This window comes from Rhinatrema bivittatum, chromosome 4, assembly GCF_901001135.1.
Source record: "Rhinatrema bivittatum chromosome 4, aRhiBiv1.1, whole genome shotgun sequence".
Taxonomy (NCBI): Eukaryota; Metazoa; Chordata; class Amphibia; order Gymnophiona; family Rhinatrematidae; genus Rhinatrema; species Rhinatrema bivittatum.
Genome location: NC_042618.1, coordinates 6,334,059 through 6,352,020, shown reverse-complemented (window position 1 = coordinate 6,352,020; position 17,962 = coordinate 6,334,059). Strand labels below are relative to the sequence as shown.

The following is a 17,962-nucleotide window of genomic DNA, read 5'->3' as shown; positions in this document are numbered from 1 at the left end:
TTATTGTGAGTCAATAGGAAATAAATCAGGCTCACTGTGCGGTTTGTGTCACACAAGTCAGTCTGAGAGTTAGGCAGAGAGGTGAGAGTAAAGCTGAGGGTCAGGTAGAGTCCGCAGCACTGCAGCCGGAAGGGGTTATGTACGGGCAGACAAGAGGTTGCCGTAGCCCCGTGCTGCTATGAAAAATTTCAAAGGATTGCAATAGAATTTGCTCACCTACCTCCAATCCACCGGGTCTCCACACGGGCCCAGTCAGTCAGCGCTCATCCATCCCCAAGTGATGGGGAGAGGGGGGGGGGGGTGGTGGGGGAAGTGCTCCCTCTGTCTATTTTATTTCTTACCAATACACAAAGACCCCTCGGGCCATGCGAGGCAGCCATACGTGCAGCTAATCCAGCGACCCGCATCCCTGCGGTTACATGGTGACTCGGGAGCTTCAGGCCCTGAAATGGGGGGTAGGGGGCCATGGGCAATAGTGAAACACTGCACTGGGGGGGGGGGGTCGTTTTTCCCAGAGAGACTTCCTGTAAGGAGGCATCATGAAGGTCACTTACCGGGCTGCATGGCGGGGGCCGTGCTTAGCACAGCAGCCCGGTTATTATCTCCACTAAAGAGTCCCTCAGCTTCCTTTGTCTTATCTCGGTGACCAACGCACAAGTGCCCTGGCAGGGATGGAAAGAGGACCAGGACATTTTAAATGAGGAAGGAGAGCATGGAAATCAGGCCATTGCATGGGGAGTGCTGCTGGGCAGAGCAGCAATCCCGGTGACGGCGTTCCTTCCATTCTCAAAGAGACGGATGCGAGACACAGGGGGAAAATACATTTTTTCGAATGATGCTGGGCAAGATCTACAGGACTCGGCCCGTGTGACGGAGCAATCAATCAGCAGCCTGCACAGGGAGACCCTTCAGCCCCTCCACTTTCTCTGCGCTATCAATCTGGAAAACTCAACGTCTCCCTTTCTGAAACAAATTAGAGGGAGTTTAATCACGCAGCCAGGAGCAGATGGGGGATCGGGTGGCATCTGTGCAAGCGGCGAGAATGAGAGCGGTCCAGGGGCAGCTCTGCCTGTACAGTCCTCTGTCCTGGGAGCCAGCGGGAAGGCGGCATTGCCTCTCATCCCTGTCACGTGGATTCATCGCCAGCCGGGTTCCCCTGAGCGCAGCTCTATCCACGCCACTCTCACGGGATGTGTAGGACTGCACTGGCCAAAAGTGAAAGGACCGGGTGATAACGTGAAACTTTTCCTGTCTGAGGGGATTTCAATAGTAAAACCCTGCTAGAATGGGACTCAGCTGCCTGCCTTGGGTTTACTGTTACATGTGCTGTACAATCCACTTTATCCTTCTTATACGGGAAAACTAATCAAGCTCTGCGCTGACTTTTAGCAGATTAAAAAGAAAAAAGCTTTTTACCTACAATGCACGGTTTTACCCTGCGTCGTGCACATCTTGCGCTGTGCATAAACCTTACTGCTGATGCAGCAATATTTGCGCACAAACAGGCCGATGCAGTATCGGGCGCTGAGGTCAGTGTGCCGCTGAGCACGCGGTTGGACGTGCATTGTGGACGTGCTAGACTTATGCGGCCAAAACATGCGTCCACACCAGCGTGTAGCTAAAAGCGCTCATCACGTGTAAACGCCACGCCCTAGCTAGTACACCTGATGTGAAACGTTCCCGCGCACTGGACGCACACGTTTTTATACTCAGACATTAATGCCAGCCCCGGAGCTGGTGTTACGTTTTGAGAAGCCCCCAGGCCATGCAGGGAAAAGAAGAAGAAACTGCTTTTCTGTGGTTCCCCTGATTTAATATCATCACAACACTAAGCAGGAGGAACCAGCAAAAAAAAAAGGTCTTTAAAGTGGTCATAATAGCAAGCGTCCATTTTCCTAACCCATGCACAGCCACTTCTCGTGGGCGCCCGCTGCCATTGACACGCTAGGGCAGACAATTTATCCCCAGCGCGGCCTTCTTAGTGCAGTAGCTCATTTGTCTATTGCATCGAACCCTCAGGTGAGGTAATTTGTGCGCACGGGTTTTTTTTTTTTAGCACGTCAGTTTTGCATCGGCCTGAAAAGCTGCGTGTCCTGCTTAGCGCCCTTGCGTGGAAATCCCAGGCAAATGAAGGCATTAGCTATTTCCCTCCTCCAACGCGGAGAGCTGCGCTGGCTTAGCTTGCATTTTCATAGCGCTGGAAATCTCACTCCTGGTCAGAGGTGGAGTAAAGTTTCCAGCGCCGATCCTATCTGCCCTCAGACAGCCCTGAAAACAAAAAAAAAAACCCAAAACGAAAATATTCAAAGCAATGCAGCTATGACCCCAAGGGTCTGTCTCTGTCTCCCCCCGGGCTCTCTCCCTGTCTCCCTCAGGGTCTCTGTGGGGAAGGGGAGGTGGGAAGATGGAGAACCATCCAGCCACCTCTCACCTGCTCCCACTCTCAGAACCCAACCCTGGCCTTCTCCTCCTGCTAAGATAATGATTTCTTCACAGGACTGCTGTGCAAGGGGGGGGGGGGGGGGGGAGGGAAGAGGTCAGCAAGAGCCAGGAGGGACCTCTTCCTATCTGGCCTTCTCTGTCACGGCACAGGCTCTGCTCTGCCTGAGCAAGGGAAGGGAGCACTTTGCTTATCTTCAAAATCCCTGCACTGCCTTGCGGAAAAGGGAGAGAGCCAGAGCCAAGCACTGTGGCGCCTACGGCCAAGTGAAAAGCTGCCCCTCACCCATTTTACAACCCATGGCACCTCGAGTTGGGAGACCCACGGCCAGTGAAAGGGTATTAAACGCCCTAAGAAAACCTTACAGCCTTGCAGACCCCCCACCCCATCACAACCTCCTCACACACACAATTAAAAATGATGCATTTATAATAACATATTTTACAGGAATAAGGATATTCCAAGCACAATCTTCTGAGGAAAAAATATAATTTACAATATGTATATTATATTTACATGCTCTGCTGTGGTGCCGATTAGAAAACCCTGAAAAAAAAACAAAACAAGAGACCCTTGGAACTCAGATGGTATTACGCCTATTATAATGAATCTTGGGCATGGGCATGACCCTCAGAAGGAGAAAACAGAATTACAATGCAATAAACTTTCTATATCAAAACAACACTAACTGCCAGCACTCAAACTGCAACAACCCTACAAACCCTACAAATATTACGCCAAACCTAAAACAGTAATATACCCCCTATTAGGAAAACAGAACAGGCCACCTAGACTGCACTTCAGTCATACGGGCAAAACACAGATAGACCTTCAAATACAGAATAAAGATATCATAAAGAATAAACAGAAATGTACAGACAGAAACCGCAACAAGCCAAATTCTGTATGCACTGCAACAAAGGAAAAACAGAAGCATTACCATTCCTCATAAAACAATAAAATTAGTAAAACCATGCAATTAAAAGAATCATTCAAAACTAATGAATAGAATAACATTCAATAATTAAAAACTCATACAAAAATTTTCCAAACACCAATAAAATATTTCACATCAAACGCATCAAATTACACCCAACAATTAAACTAATAAGGATTTTTAAAAATCCTGTTATCCATGCCTGGAAACTTTGATTTCCAGATACTCTGAAATTGTCATGGATTATCAGGCAGAGAGGAAGGGAGTTTTTGTGCACACACATGCTCTCTCTCCCTCTCCCTCTCTCTCTTTCTCACATACACACATGCTCTCTCTCTCACATACATACATGCTCTCTCACATACACACATGCTCTCTCTCGCTCACATACACACATGCTCTCTCTCTCACATACACACATGCTTTCTCTCTCTCCTTCTCACATACACACATGCTCACAGCCCCACCAGAATCAACAGTGTGACTAACAGGACCACGCTAACTTTCCACTTACTAAGGTCCCACCAACCACAATGTTGATTTCATCAGAGCTGCATTGCTTTTTTTCATACTGAGGCCCCAGATGCATTGCCTTTATTCATACTGAGGCCCCAAATGGCCTTTGTGTAGAGACTCCTATGGCTGTGGTCATATTGGCGATAGGCACGCTACAGATTTGAGCAGCAATCTTACAGCCAGGAAACTTTTTTTTTTTTTATAAATTTCAAGGACAGTTGAGAGCAATTGCAGGTGCAAGAGGAGTCTGAAATGTCTCAAAGAGAGGAACTGCCTGCATTTCCATTGTTTTAAAAGGGGTGCAGGAGTTTTCAAAAGCCAGTGTCTTTGATGTCTGATCTTGATCTGTCACCTCCCTTTCCCTTCCAGTCCCCCATAACCCCAAGATAAAATGTATGTTCAGCCTGTGTATCATGGCAGGGATGGGACAAGGTCTCCTTAGGAGGACATCACTCTGAGGGGATAAGATTGTATCATGGCAGGGATGGGACACGGTCTCCTTAGGAGAACACCACTCTGAGGGGATAAGATTGTATCATGGCAGGGATGGGACACGGTCTCCTTAGGAGAACATCACTCTGAGGGGATAAGATTGTATCATGGCAGGGATGGGACACGGTCTCCTTAGGAGAACACCACTCTGAGGGGATAAGATTGTATCATGGCAGGGATGGGACACGGTCTCCTTAGGAGAACATCACTCTGAGGGGATAAGATTGTATCATGGCAGGGATGGGACACGGTCTCCTTAGGAGAACATCACTCTGAGGGGATAAGATTGTATCATGGCAGGGATGGGACAAGGTCTCCTTAGGAGGACATCGCTCTGAGGGGATAAGATTGCATCATGGCAGGGATGGGACAAGGTCTCCTTAGGAAAACATCGCTCTGAGGGGATAAGATTGCATCATGGCAGGGATGGGACAAGGTCTCCTTAGGAGGACATCGCTCTGAGGGGATAAGATTGTATCATGGCAGGGATGGGACAAGGTCTCCTTAGGAGGACATCGCTCTGAGGGGATAAGATTGTATCATGGCAGGGATGGGACAAGGTCTCCTTAGGAGGACATCACTCTGAGGGGATAAGATTGTATCATGGCAGGGATGGGACACGGTCTCCTTAGGAGAACATCACTCTGAGGGGATAAGATTGTATCATGGCAGGGATGGGACAAGGTCTCCTTAGGAGGACATCGCTCTGAGGGGATAAGATTGTATCATGGCAGGGATGGGACACGGTCTCCTTAGGAGAACATCACTCTGAGGGGATAAGATTGTATCATGGCAGGGATGGGACAAGGTCTCCTTAGGAGGACATCGCTCTGAGGGGATAAGATTGTATCATGGCAGGGATGGGACACGGTCTCCTTAGGAGGACATCGCTCTGAGGGGATAAGATTGTATCATGGCAGGGATGGGACAAGGTCTCCTTAGGAGGACATCGCTCTGAGGGGATAAGATTGTATCATGGCAGGGATGGGACAAGGTCTCCTTAGGAGAACATCACTCTGAGGGGATAAGATTGTATCATGGCAGGGATGGGACAAGGTGTCCTTAAGAGGACATCGCTCTGAGGGGATAAGATTGTATCATGGCAGGGATGGCACAAGATCTCCTTAGGAGGACATCACTCCGAGGGGATAAGATTGTATCATGGCAGGGATGGGACAAGGTCTCCTTAGGAGGACATCACTCTGAGGGGATAAGATTGTATCATGGCAGGGATGGGACAAGGTCTCCTTAGGAGGACATCGCTCTGAGGGGATAAGATTGTATCATGGCAGGGATGGGACAAGGTCTCCTTAGGAGGACATCACTCTGAGGGGATAAGATTGTATTATGATAGGGATGGGGTCAGGGTTTGCCCAGGAGAACGTCACTCTGAGGGGATAAGATTGTATCATGGCAGGGATGGGACAAGGTCTCCTAAGGAGAACATCACTCTGAGGGGATAAGATTGTATCATGGCAGGGATGGGACAAGGTGTCCTTAGGAGGACATCGCTCTGAGGGGATAAGATTGTATCATGGCAGGGATGGCACAAGATCTCCTTAGGAGGACATCACTCCGAGGGGATAAGATTGTATCATGGCAGGGATGGGACAAGGTCTCCTTAGGAGGACATCACTCTGAGGGGATAAGATTGTATCATGGCAGGGATGGGACAAGGTGTCCTTAGGAGGACATCGCTCTGAGGGGAGAAGATTGTATCATGGCAGGGATGGGACAAGGTCTCCTTAGGAGGACATCACTCTGAGGGGATAAGATTGTATTATGATAGGGATGGGGTCAGGGTTTCCCCAGGAGAACATCACTCTGAGGGGATAAGATTGTATCATGGCAGGGATGGGACAAGGTCTCCTTAGGAGAACATCACTCTGAGGGGATAAGATTGTATTATGATAGGGATGGGGTCAGGGTTTCCCCAGGAGAACATCACTCTGAGGGGATAAGATTGTATCATGGCAGGGATGGGACAAGGTCTCCTTAGGAGACATCACTCTGAGGGGATAAGGTTGTATCATGGCAGGGATGGGACACGGTCTCCTTAGGAGGACATCACTCCGAGGGGATAAGATTGTATCATGGCAGGGATGGGACAAGGTCTCCTTAGGAGACATCACTCTGAGGGGATAAGGTTGTATCATGGCCGGGATGGGACAAGATCTCCTTAGGAGAACATCGCTCTGAGGGGATAAGATTGTATCGTGGCAGGGATGGGACAAGGTCTCCTTAGGAGACATCACTCTGAGGGGATAAGGTTGTATCATGGCTGGGATGGGGACAGGTTCTCTCCAGGAGAACATTACTCAGAGAGAGCTCTCATCCTGGTCCAACAACTTCAATTCCTGGGTCCATCTTGTAAACGGGTACGAGTAATGCCCCGTCTCTACAGGCCAGGTCCCATTGCTTTAAAAATGGTGATCTACTTGCATCCGGCACAAATCTGATGTTCAGCTGTACATATTTCGGATTGTACATCAAAATGGCGCCAGCTGCTCCAGAGGCAGCTGCTCAAGTGAGGGCACTCTGTCCTCTAGGAAGACAGCACCATTTTTAAAGCTGCAAAACTTTAAGAGGCATCACTCCTGCGCTTTTACAAGATGGACCCATGAAACAGGGTTTGTGAGAGCTTTCTGGTCCTGCTCGTGACACAGGGGGAGGACACCAGCCTGGGCCTTGACCTCCGTGCCAGGTCAGAGCTGTTTCATGGTCTGGGCAAGGCCAGCTAGAGCCACTGGAGGCCCATTTACTTTCATTGGTTCAATGTTTGTTTGTTTTTTTTAATTTTGTGGGTTTTCTTTTGTTTAATGTTGGTTTTTTTTTAAGTTTGGCAAACGAACCGAAAAAAAAAAAAAAAAGATTAAATGGGCTGAATAAAAATGAATAGAAGAACCCCAACATGGAAAAACGAACCAAAGTGAAAGTTTTGAGGCTGCAGATCCTTACATTTCAGATTTTGTTGGTCCCCCAACAGAGCAGGCTATTCCCTCCCCTTCTGACACAAGCCAGGACCCTGTGAGATCCCATCACTAGCACAATGACTGCACACAAACCAAATGCCAAATCCTTTCTGAAACTAATTCATTTTTCATTTTCACTCCCTATTTTAACCTAATGAATTTTTAGTGGGCTCCACCAACAGATTGCCCAAGGCCTTCACATCTGCTGTCCTGGGGGGGCGGCAGGGCCTTTTGCCGCAGAGACTGAGAGGTTATCAGATCAGCAGGAGACTTACTTACATGTGAGTGACCTTGCTTAAGCCATCGAAGGAGTGCGCCTCAATTCTCTGGAGTGTTGGATCGATGGATATGTAACTGGCAAGTTAAACAGAGAATAAAGAAACAGAATTAGATGCGTCATAAGAAAAGCAAACAGACAAGTGCAGCTCTCATGGGATGTTTTTCGGGCTAGGGGCTCGGCAACTACTGGACCCTGTTTTCAAAAGAGCTAAGTAAACAGAGCAGACGTGTCCCAGACCTGAATGTAAGACAGATGCGCAGACTCAGGGTTCAGGAAAGAAGAGCACGTGACCAAAAGCAGGCTCGCGCGCTGGAGCCTGAGAAAGCGCAGGGAGCAGAAATGCAAGGGCCTCCCCTGTACACGGAGAGGACGGTTCCTAAGGGAGGACAGGACAACCACTCCAGCCCTTCACATAGACAACATCTGCCTACAACCTAAAGATAACGTCAAAGATTTGGGCATTTGGATTGACGGTGAACTAAGCTACAAAAAAACACATCGCATTAAAAACAAAAGAAGGCTTCTATAAACTCCAAATTCTGAAACATCTAAAACCAATGCTGCACCACCAAGATTTCAGAACAGTACTGCAATCCCTAATTTGCACCAGCCTTGACTGCTGCAACTCACTCTTGTTGGGTTCACCTAAAGCGACCTTAAAACCACTACAGTTGCTGCAGAGCGCAGCAGCCAGAGTCCTGACGGGCAAAAAGAAAACAGAACACATCACCCCTGTACTCAAAAGTCTACACTGGCTTGCGGTGGAAAAACAAATTGAATTCAAAATACTAACAGTACTACACAGTGCAATATACAAAGTAGATAACACGGCCCTTGACAATGTCATTCATTTACACAGAGCACAACGTACAACCAGAACAGCAAGTAAAGTAAATCTAGTAATTCCCTCACTCCCAGTAGCCAAATAATCCACAAAAAGAAACAGAGCAATATCTATTGCCGGTCCAAAATTATGGAACCCTCTACCAGAACACCTGAGCTCTCAAAGTAACTTTAAATCCTTCAAAAAAGAGCTCAAGACATGGTTATTCTTGCAAACACACAAGAATGGCATTGGATAACATCTCTCAACAAATATAATACATACCTTCGTCGGGTATATAATAGCAAACATAAAGCTAAGACTATGAATGTGTTCAAATAGACCTATAGATTACATACCACACATGATTAGATCCCCCTGTTTACCTGATATGTTTAACGGTCTTCCCTTAGACAATGTGTAATATTGATTAGATATGTCAATAATAAGAGAATTTTTGGTTAGTTTTTTTTTAATTTTGTTACTCAGACCAGTTACTGTTAGATGTAAGGTTGTGTTTTGTGTTAAATTGTAAATTGTAATAAGGAGTAATCGTGTTGCTCACGTTCTCTGAGATCACTTAAGGGTGGATTTTAAAAGCCCTGCTCGCGTAAATCCGCCCGGATTTACGCGAGCAGGGCCTTGCGCGCCGGCGGCCTATTTTCCATAGGCCGCCGGCGCGCGCAGAGCCCTGGGACTCGCGTAAGTCCCGGGGTTTTCTGTCGGGGGCGTGTCGGGGGCGGGGCCGATCACGGCATTTTGGGGGCGGGACGTGGCGTTTCGGGGGCAGGCCCAGGGGCGTGGTTTCGGCCCGGGGGCGTGGCCGTGCCCTCCGGAACCGCCCCCGGGTCGCGTCTCGGCGCGCCAGCAGCCCGCTGGCGCACATGAATTTACTTCTCCCTCCAGGAGGCGTAAATCCGTGAACAAAGGTGGGGGGGGGGTTTAGATAGGGCCGGGGGGTGGGTTAGGTAGAGGAAGGGAGGGGAAGGTGAGGGGAGGGCGAAAGAGAGTTCCCTCCGAGGCCGCTTCGATTTCGGAGCGGCCTCGGAGGGAACGGAGGCAGGCTGCGCGGCTCGGCGTGTGCAAGGCTGCCCAAAATCGGCAGCCTTGTGCACGCCGATCCTGGATTTTAGCGCGTATCTACTAAAATCCAGCGTACTTTTGTTTGCGACTGGTGCACCAACAAAAGTACACGAACGCGCATTTTTTAAAAATCTACCCCTTACTGTTTTATGTAATGGTTGTTGATGATCTGTTCGATGTAAAACGCCTTCTCAGGCGCCAATTTCAGTTACACTGTAAACCGATGTGATATCCCTGATGAACGTCGGTATATAAAAATTTTAAATAAATAAATAAATAAATAAATAAATAAATAAATGATGTAAACCGGAGTGAAGGCAGCTAGCTATACCTCGGTATATAAAAAGCTTTAAATAAATAAGTAAACAAACAAACAAATAAATAAATAAATAAATACAGGTGCTCCGTCAGTTCTCCTAAAGTCAATGTAATGCCCTGATACTAACACTGCTCCATCACTTGTTCTTAAGTGAATGCAAAGTGAGAAGGAAAGGTTTTAACTCATTCTCTAAATTTTCTATGATCTTTTTGAATCTGGATCTCCCGTGGAAGATTGTTCCACAGAAATGGTCCCTTAAATTAGATTAAGCTCTCTGCAAGTGAACAGCTTGCTTAGACGGCAGGCCCAGATGTTCATCATTCTGCAGCTTCTATTGATTTTAGTTTATTTTAAAAGATTTATATCCCACTTGATCCAACGTACTCATTAGGTAACATTGGTACATACGTAATAAATAAACATGGTAAACAGTCGACATACAAGACCTGGATCAATCCAAACTCATTTCTTTAAAAAGAGAATGGTTAAACGCCACCAAACTGCCTTCAGTCTGTTTGGACCATTTATATGATCTCAGCTCAAACTGCATATATTTATCTAATCCAGCTGTTCAATATCATAAACCTGTCTAAAACGTTAAGCTAGCACCTCTTTCCTATATGATAAAATATCAAATTGCCCTTATCGTGTTTGGAAGCTCAGTCCAGCATTGCAGTCCTCCTATAAAAAAATGTCCTTTCCCGTATTTTCCCAGTCAAGCTTGCGCTAGCCCGTGGTCCAGCACTGTTTCCTTTGCCATATACTAACACTCTTCCAGGCTTCTGCTTCTGGGGGTCTCTTCTGTAAATAGCGTTTGAAAATATTCCTCCCTCTGTCTGTGTTGATTTCTTTTTATGCTTCCAACATACAGAAATCTTGGAAAGAGTAATATGGAAAGGATCACTGTTCATCTGCCTTCCTGTCTGTCTGGAGGCACAGTAGCTCTCCAAAAAAGCGATGAAGATTCACTAAATTTTGCACGCGGGAAGAAAACGTGAATATCTCCGAAAAGTTTGAAAATCAGAACATTATTATTTTCAGAGAACTGAGCCTCCAGGAAAAAAAAATCCTCATTGCTTTCTATGGGAAACAGAAGCTCTTCAAAACTATTAGAACACTGACCACTGCTCCGGTCAGCTTTTAGTTTAAAAAAAAAAATGAGAAAAGAATGGAAACTTTGAACTTGAACCTCAGCCATTGTGTAACGGGAGGGATCCAGTCGGGAGCCCGGAGCAGCTGGAAGACGCCTCCGAGACTGAGGTCCTGAAGCCACCATTGCCCCAGTCACACTGCCAGTGCTCCTCACGTCTACAGTGCCCGAGAGGCAGCCCCCTCCTTCTCAGGGCAAACAGAGTCTTTGGAGATTTCCTTTACACAGGAAATGGTTAAAACCACTAAGTCTGTGAGTGGGATAATCCAGAGGTTAAGATTTCAAAGCAGCCTCTAAAAGGCTGGACTGGAATAAGGCAAGAGAGGGAGCAGCTCAGGAAGTCTGTTCCAGGCGTACGGTGCAACCAGTGGGAGGCTGGCGAGGAGGAAAAGGACCCAAGATAGGAGGGGACTTGCCTGATGGGCAGAGGAAGGGTGCAGAGAGGCAAGAGAAGGGGAGGCAGTGAGAGAACGAGGAGCTTGAATTGTATGGGGAATGGATAGGGAACCAATGCAGTGACTTCAGAGGAGGAGCTATACGGGGGTAGCAACGTTGGCAAAAGAGAAGAAGCTGAATTTAGGACAGACTGCAGTGGAGAAAGAAGGCTCGCGGGCAGACCTGTGAGGAGCAGGTTATAGGGATGTGCAGAGCAAAATTTTATGTTCATATTTTTTATGTCCGAAAGGGGGTCCCACTTGCGGCCAATATGGACATAAAAAAAATCCAATGAGTTGGGTATATGTACATATGTGCAAAAAAAAAATTAAACCCCCTCACCCTCCTTAATCCCCCCCCCAGACTTACCACAACTCCCTGGTGATCGAGCGAGGAGTGAGGACGTCATTTCTGCAATCCTTGGCGAGAAGCATGTGACGTCGGTGGCACGTCGAGTGACGCGGCGTCACGTGATTCCCGGCTCGTTCGCGCCGGACGGCTCGTTCGGCCCAAAAAGAACTTTTGGCCAGCTTGAGGGGGCCTCCTGACCCCCCCAAGCTGGCCAAAAGTTCTTTTTGGGCCGAACGAGCCGTCCGGCGCGAACGAGCCGGGAATCACGTGACGTCGCGTCTGAGTGACGCGGCGCCACGTGATTCCCGGCTCGTTCGCGCCGGACGGCTCGTTCGGCCCAAAAAGAACTTTTGGCCAGCTTGGGGGGGTCAGGAGGCCCCCCCAAGCTGGCCAAAAGTTCTTTTTGGGCCGAACGAGCCGTCCGGCGCGAACGAGCCGGGAATCACGTGACGCCGGCGTCACTCGACGTGCCGCCGACGTCACATGCTTCTCGCCAAGGATTGCAGAAATGGCGTCCTCACTCCTCGCTCCATCACCAGGGAGTTGTGGTAAGTCGGGGGGGGGGATTAAGGAGGGTGAGGGGGTTTATATTTTTATTTTGGCTCAACAATCGCGATTTCCAACATATCGAACATATCTATGTTCGATATGTGGGAAATCCGATCGTTTATGTCGAATCAATTTTTTAAGTAAAAAAAAAATATGAGTTGCGTTTTACTAATGCGGTCAATCCGAATGCACACCCCTAGCAGGTTAGAATAGTCCAAGCGGGAGGAGATGAGAGAGGGGGTAAGGATTCTGGGAGTGTGCTTAGCAAGGAAGAAGCAGATTTTGAGGGGGTTACAGAGAAAGAAACAGCACAGTTTAGCAGTGTTTTGGCTGTGTGTAGTAGAGAAGGAGAGAGAGAGAAGCGTGGAAGATGACTCCGAGGTTACAGGATGAGGCAGAGCCGTAGGGCCAAGTTAAAAAGGGCGCCCTCACCCTGAATATAGCACACGACCCCATGAGCCAGGACACTCAGTTATACGGGGCTTTCAGGTACATTTTTATTTTGATCCAGCAGTTTCCTCCTGTTTCTATGGGCTTCCAGCTCAATCTGAACCAATACAGGGATCCTGGCTCCATAATCCTTCATTCAAAAACGAAACTGGAAACCCCAAGAAGCCATGCAACACCAGAGAAAGAGAAATAATACATTTCCTCCTGCATCGTGCAAGATAAGATATCATGGGTTGCACTTCCCAAAGGCGACAGAGTCCGTCCACTAAACTGAAGATAAAATGCTTTTTCTACCCTGGCTGTCTGGACATTTGATTTATCTAATCACTTTGGTTTTCTTCTCTTTAAACTGCTTTCCTCTTCTTGGTCTTCTAACCCCATACAGGGTCTCTTGTTCATGTTCTGTTTCATCTCTCTCCTGTCTCTCCAGCACCTCCCTACGCCTCTGTCTAATAGCGATCTTTCCTTTTATTCTCCTTTGTCTTCATTCTCTTTATCTCTGCCTCTCTATTCACTCATCTAGATTTAATCCCCCCCCCCATCTCTCCCTCCAGTTCTCAGTGCCAGTCCTACACCTCTCCAACTCGTCCCTCTATTGCCCCCTCTCAGTCCTCCATCTTCCACTCAGTTGCTCCTTTTACCATCTCCAGCTCCCCTTGTCCTTCCCCTCAACAGCTGCAGCCTTTCTTGTGCTCTTGAAACCCCCTCAACTCCAAATCCTCCTCGTCCCCTCCCCCCTCACTCCTCTTCCAACCAATCGGACCTTCCTCTCTTCCCTAGGGCTGGTGCATAGGGATTAAGCACCCTGGGTGAACCTTATAGCCCTGCACCCACCTCCTCCCCTGGTTGCACCCTCCCCATACGCAATTCAAAATTATGCATTTACAATAACAGATTTTACATGAGAAAGGACTTTGAGGTAAAAAAAAAAAATCACTTATAGCATGTATATTAAATAAACATGTGCTGCTGTGGTGCCAACCAGAAACCCTGCAAAAAAGAAAAGAAAAAAAAAAAAAGACCATTGGAACCCATATGGGTATTAGGCCTATGGTAATGCATGTTGGGTTGGCCCTGGGAAAGCCGTGTATTGAATTGCAATTACAATATTGTAAATCTCCCATATCAAAACAGCCCTAACTGCCAGCTCTCAAACAGTAAATATCCTACTTATGAAAAGGCAACACTGTAAATATTACACCAGGTCCTAACACACCAATATACCTCCTATTAGGAAAACAAAACAAGCCAGGCTGCTATAGATCCCTACACAGAAAATACACGCTAGCAGGATTCTTCACTTCTGTCACATGTATAGAACATAGACAGACCTCACTAAATACAGAATAAAGAGACCATAAATTATAGAGAGAAATGTGCAGACAAATACTGAACTGGAAACTGCAAAAAAGCCAGACTCTATATGCAGAGCAACAAGAGAAAATAGAAACATCGCCATTCCTCATAAAATATCAAACAGTAAAATAAAGAAATATAAAACATCAATCATACTAATAAAAAGAAATATTTCAAAACAACTGACAAATAGAACAGCATCCAATAATTAAAAAATCATATAAAACATTTCTATATGGCAATAACATATTTCAAAGAACTGAAACACAAGCTAAGGTTGCACTCTAAAAGTCAATTAAGTACACGATAAGCGCAAACAAATTCTATGTTGGTCCCCCATTGTCATTGAAAACAATTTTCATGTTCATCAGTGGAGTTGCCATAATAAAGAATTGAAGTTTGAATATAAAATCTGTGACCAACAAAGAATTTATTTGCGCTTATCGTTTACTTAATTAATAAAATATTTCAAAACATTAGATACATTAAAATGCCCAATAATTATATCTAACAGGGATTAATAAATCCCCCTCTTTCCATACCTGGGAACTTTTGATTTTCAGATGATCTAAGATTGTTGTGATTAGCAGGGTGGTGGGGGGAGCTGTTTGTTGCACACAAACTTTCTCCCCTCTCTCTAACACACACATGCTCATTCATCTTTCACTCACATACTCAATCATACACACACACTTGTTCACTCTCACATGCTCAGTCATGCACACACACTCGCTTGTGCTCTCTCTCACATGCTCATACACACACAAACTCTTTGCTATGTCTCTCATATACTCAATTATACATACACACACATTCACTCTCTCACATACACAATTACACACATATGCTCGCTCACTCTCAAATGCACAATCATACACACATATACACATTCACTCAATCTCTCTCAAATGCACAATCACGCACATGTTTGTTTTCTCTTTTACATATACAATTATACACACAAATGCTTGTTTGCTCACATACATACTCAGTTATATGCACATGCTCATTTGCTCTCACACATGCTCAATTATACCACACAAATGCTTGTTTGCTTTCTCACATGTTCAATCATGCACACATACTCTGCTCTCTCATACATGCTCATACACACACATGCCCATTCACTCTCACATGCTCAGTCATGCACACACACACTCATTTGCTCACTCTCACAAGCTCACACACACATACACATGCTACTGTGTTGTCTTTCTCTCATACACATGTGAACAACCATACTTACACACATGCTCGTTCATTTTCTCTCACACATGCTCAATCACAAACACATATGCACGGTCCTTTGCTCTCTCTCTCTCTCTCACACACACACACACACACTCACAAACATGCTCCTTCTTTCTCTGTCTTTTTCTTTGCAGACATGCTTCTTCTGACTATAGGGACAGAATGGGGGGGCCTTTGGTGTTTTTTACGGTCCGCACACCATGCTCTTCTCAAATGCGAGGGAGGTGGAGGAGGCCCATGGGCTGGCTCCTCCTGACTTCCAGGGCTGGGAGGTGGATGGATGCTGCTTTAGCTGCCCCATGGACCTCGCTCATTCTGACCGCCGAGGCAGGGTGGGAATCCGATGCGGCTCTGAGCGCAGTAGTTCTTCGGGCTGCGGGGGCAGGGTGAGAGGCCGATGTTTTGCTTACGCAGTGGAGGAAGCTGACGCTGCTTGGCAGGTGTGCTCCTGATTTACGGGAGTGGCAGGTTGATGCTGCTTCTTGCAGCTCCACGGGCCCCTCTGCTCCTGACTGGGCACGGGCAGGGGCAGCATTGATTTTTTTTTGTCCCAATTTGGGGGCCACTGCTTCCCCCCACTCCCACGGACTCCAGAGCTGGGACAGCAGTTCTCCTCCCCCTGGCACCTGAGCTCTGGAGGCGCCAAGCCTCTGTCGGCAGAGGGGAGGCTGGCGGCTTGTGAAGGCAGCCCTCCTGGACAGCACCTATGGCCGAGGCCAGCTACGGCTCTGGGCTGAGGGCACTGGGAGGATGCCCGTCTTATCCACAGAGATGGAGGAAGGGGGGAGGTGATTTTGGGAGGGGGAGATAAGGAGCTCTGTCTTGGCCATTCAGGCAGCAATGTCAGACACGCAGGCTGAGATCTGCTCTGATATCAGTTCCCTCAGCTTCCTAGCAGGTCAGTAGAAACTCAAAGGAGGAACGCATGGTCCTTATCTGCCAGCAGCTGGACTGGATTCGTGGTTCAGCGCTGTCTGAGGTTCTCTGCTTATAACAAAGAGTAACACAGGGAGTTAATAACTGTGCTCTTTGCTAAAGCAGAGATCCCGTACACCCTAGAGCAGGAGATTTGGTGAAATTCGATTTAGAAGTTTTCATTTTCCAGGTTGGAAAATTCACTTTTGCTTGGCATCGGATCAATGCATCCCGTAAGTCGCTTTGTTGCAGAATATACAGAAATGTGAAATAAAAGAATAAGTCCTGATTTGACCACTGTCTGCCCATGTTCAAGTATATTTGCTGATTATATGTATGTAATATACTATTATTTTATGTATGTTTTATGCTGTACATCGCCTAGGGGGGTTTTGTTTAGTCTATTAATAAATTTAAATAAAAGATAAAGATAAAAGTCCTCTAAGCAGGAGAAGGAGCGGGTTTGACAGTCCATGCCTTTTTGTATCTCACTTACAGGTGGACCAATGTCCAGCCCTAATCTAGTCTCTGTTCAATTAATAAGAACATAAAACTTACATTTTGGAAATGTTGGGAAGATTTGAAAATGCTTCTCCAGGAATTGTTCTTATAGTTGTTTCCATAAGTCTCCTAAAAAGAAAATCATTTCTTGATTAGCACCTATCGGGCTTCTCCTGAGATAACATGATGAGAGTAATTGTCGTCTGGCGTCAGACGGGACTCCTGCTGTCCTCTAATGGGAATAAACACAACAGAAAAGCAGCCTGATGGTGAGGAATGTGGGGCCTCAAATGGGATCCATGGCTTGGCGCAAGTGAAAGGAAAGACTCTGGGTGGGAGAATCCCAGAGTTTCCTGCTGGTAATGACTGGGAGAGGATGTTACAGAGACAGTACTAGTAAACCGCCACTAGAGGCTGCTAAATGGTAACAGCTTGCTGAACAGAGTTCAATGGGAAGTTCCTAGATGGAGATATTATTAGGATTTAATGAGAGTGATTTCTTTCAGAGGCTTGAAAGATGATCCTTTTTTTTTGGGGGGGGGGGGGGGGGGGGGGTTGGTAACGTGACTGTAAAAGCTGATTCTGTGTGTTTGGCAGGTGATTTTGGTAGGGAGCTGCCAGCAAGGCTGACGGCCCCTCCTTTAGGAGAGAGGCCATGCAGGGGCTTCCCCCCACCTCAAGGGGAATGACCCGAGGCAGAAGAAGAGCTCCTCGAATGAGGAACCGCCAGGGAACCCAGCCTGGGTCTACCCTTGGGAGGAGGAAGAGAGGAGTATTACCCCACAGGCGGTGGAGGGCCAAGGGAAGGAGAGGCGAGGAAGATATAGAGTGTGCTGAGGATGCTGGGGACGTCCTCAGCACACTCCGCATCAAGGACTGGACGTGAAGAGAGGGTTACTCGGGGCATCGCAGTGTGAGTAACTCATTCCGATGGAACTAAGGCTGAAGTGTTAAGAGTAGGTTGAATTACCCTGCGGGGTGGAAGGGTGAGAGATTGTCCAAGTAGAATTCTGTGGAAAAATGTAGAGATGTGAATAATATCATTCTAAGGGCGTGTGAAGGTGGAGTCATGTAAAGCATAGCGACAGTTTGGAAAGATGCTTTGAGGTTTGGTATAATTTGTTATCACTTTTTAATTGATC

General features: G+C 47.0%; 1 protein-coding gene across 2 annotated transcripts in view; it reads right to left on the bottom strand.

Moving 5' to 3' along the window:
* Positions 1-17,962, bottom strand: part of TSHR (thyroid stimulating hormone receptor) — a 255,027-nt gene that overhangs the window by 139,382 nt on the left and 97,683 nt on the right. Inside the window, exons 2-3 of one of the 2 annotated variants that reach the window (XM_029597705.1) lie at positions 16,878-16,949; positions 7,637-7,711 (exon numbers count right to left, since the gene is read on the bottom strand). In XM_029597705.1, the coding sequence (XP_029453565.1) occupies positions 7,637-7,711; positions 16,878-16,949 (147 nt within the window). The remainder of the gene's footprint in view (positions 1-7,636; positions 7,712-16,877; positions 16,950-17,962) is intronic. The other variant, XM_029597706.1, reaches the window with a different exon arrangement.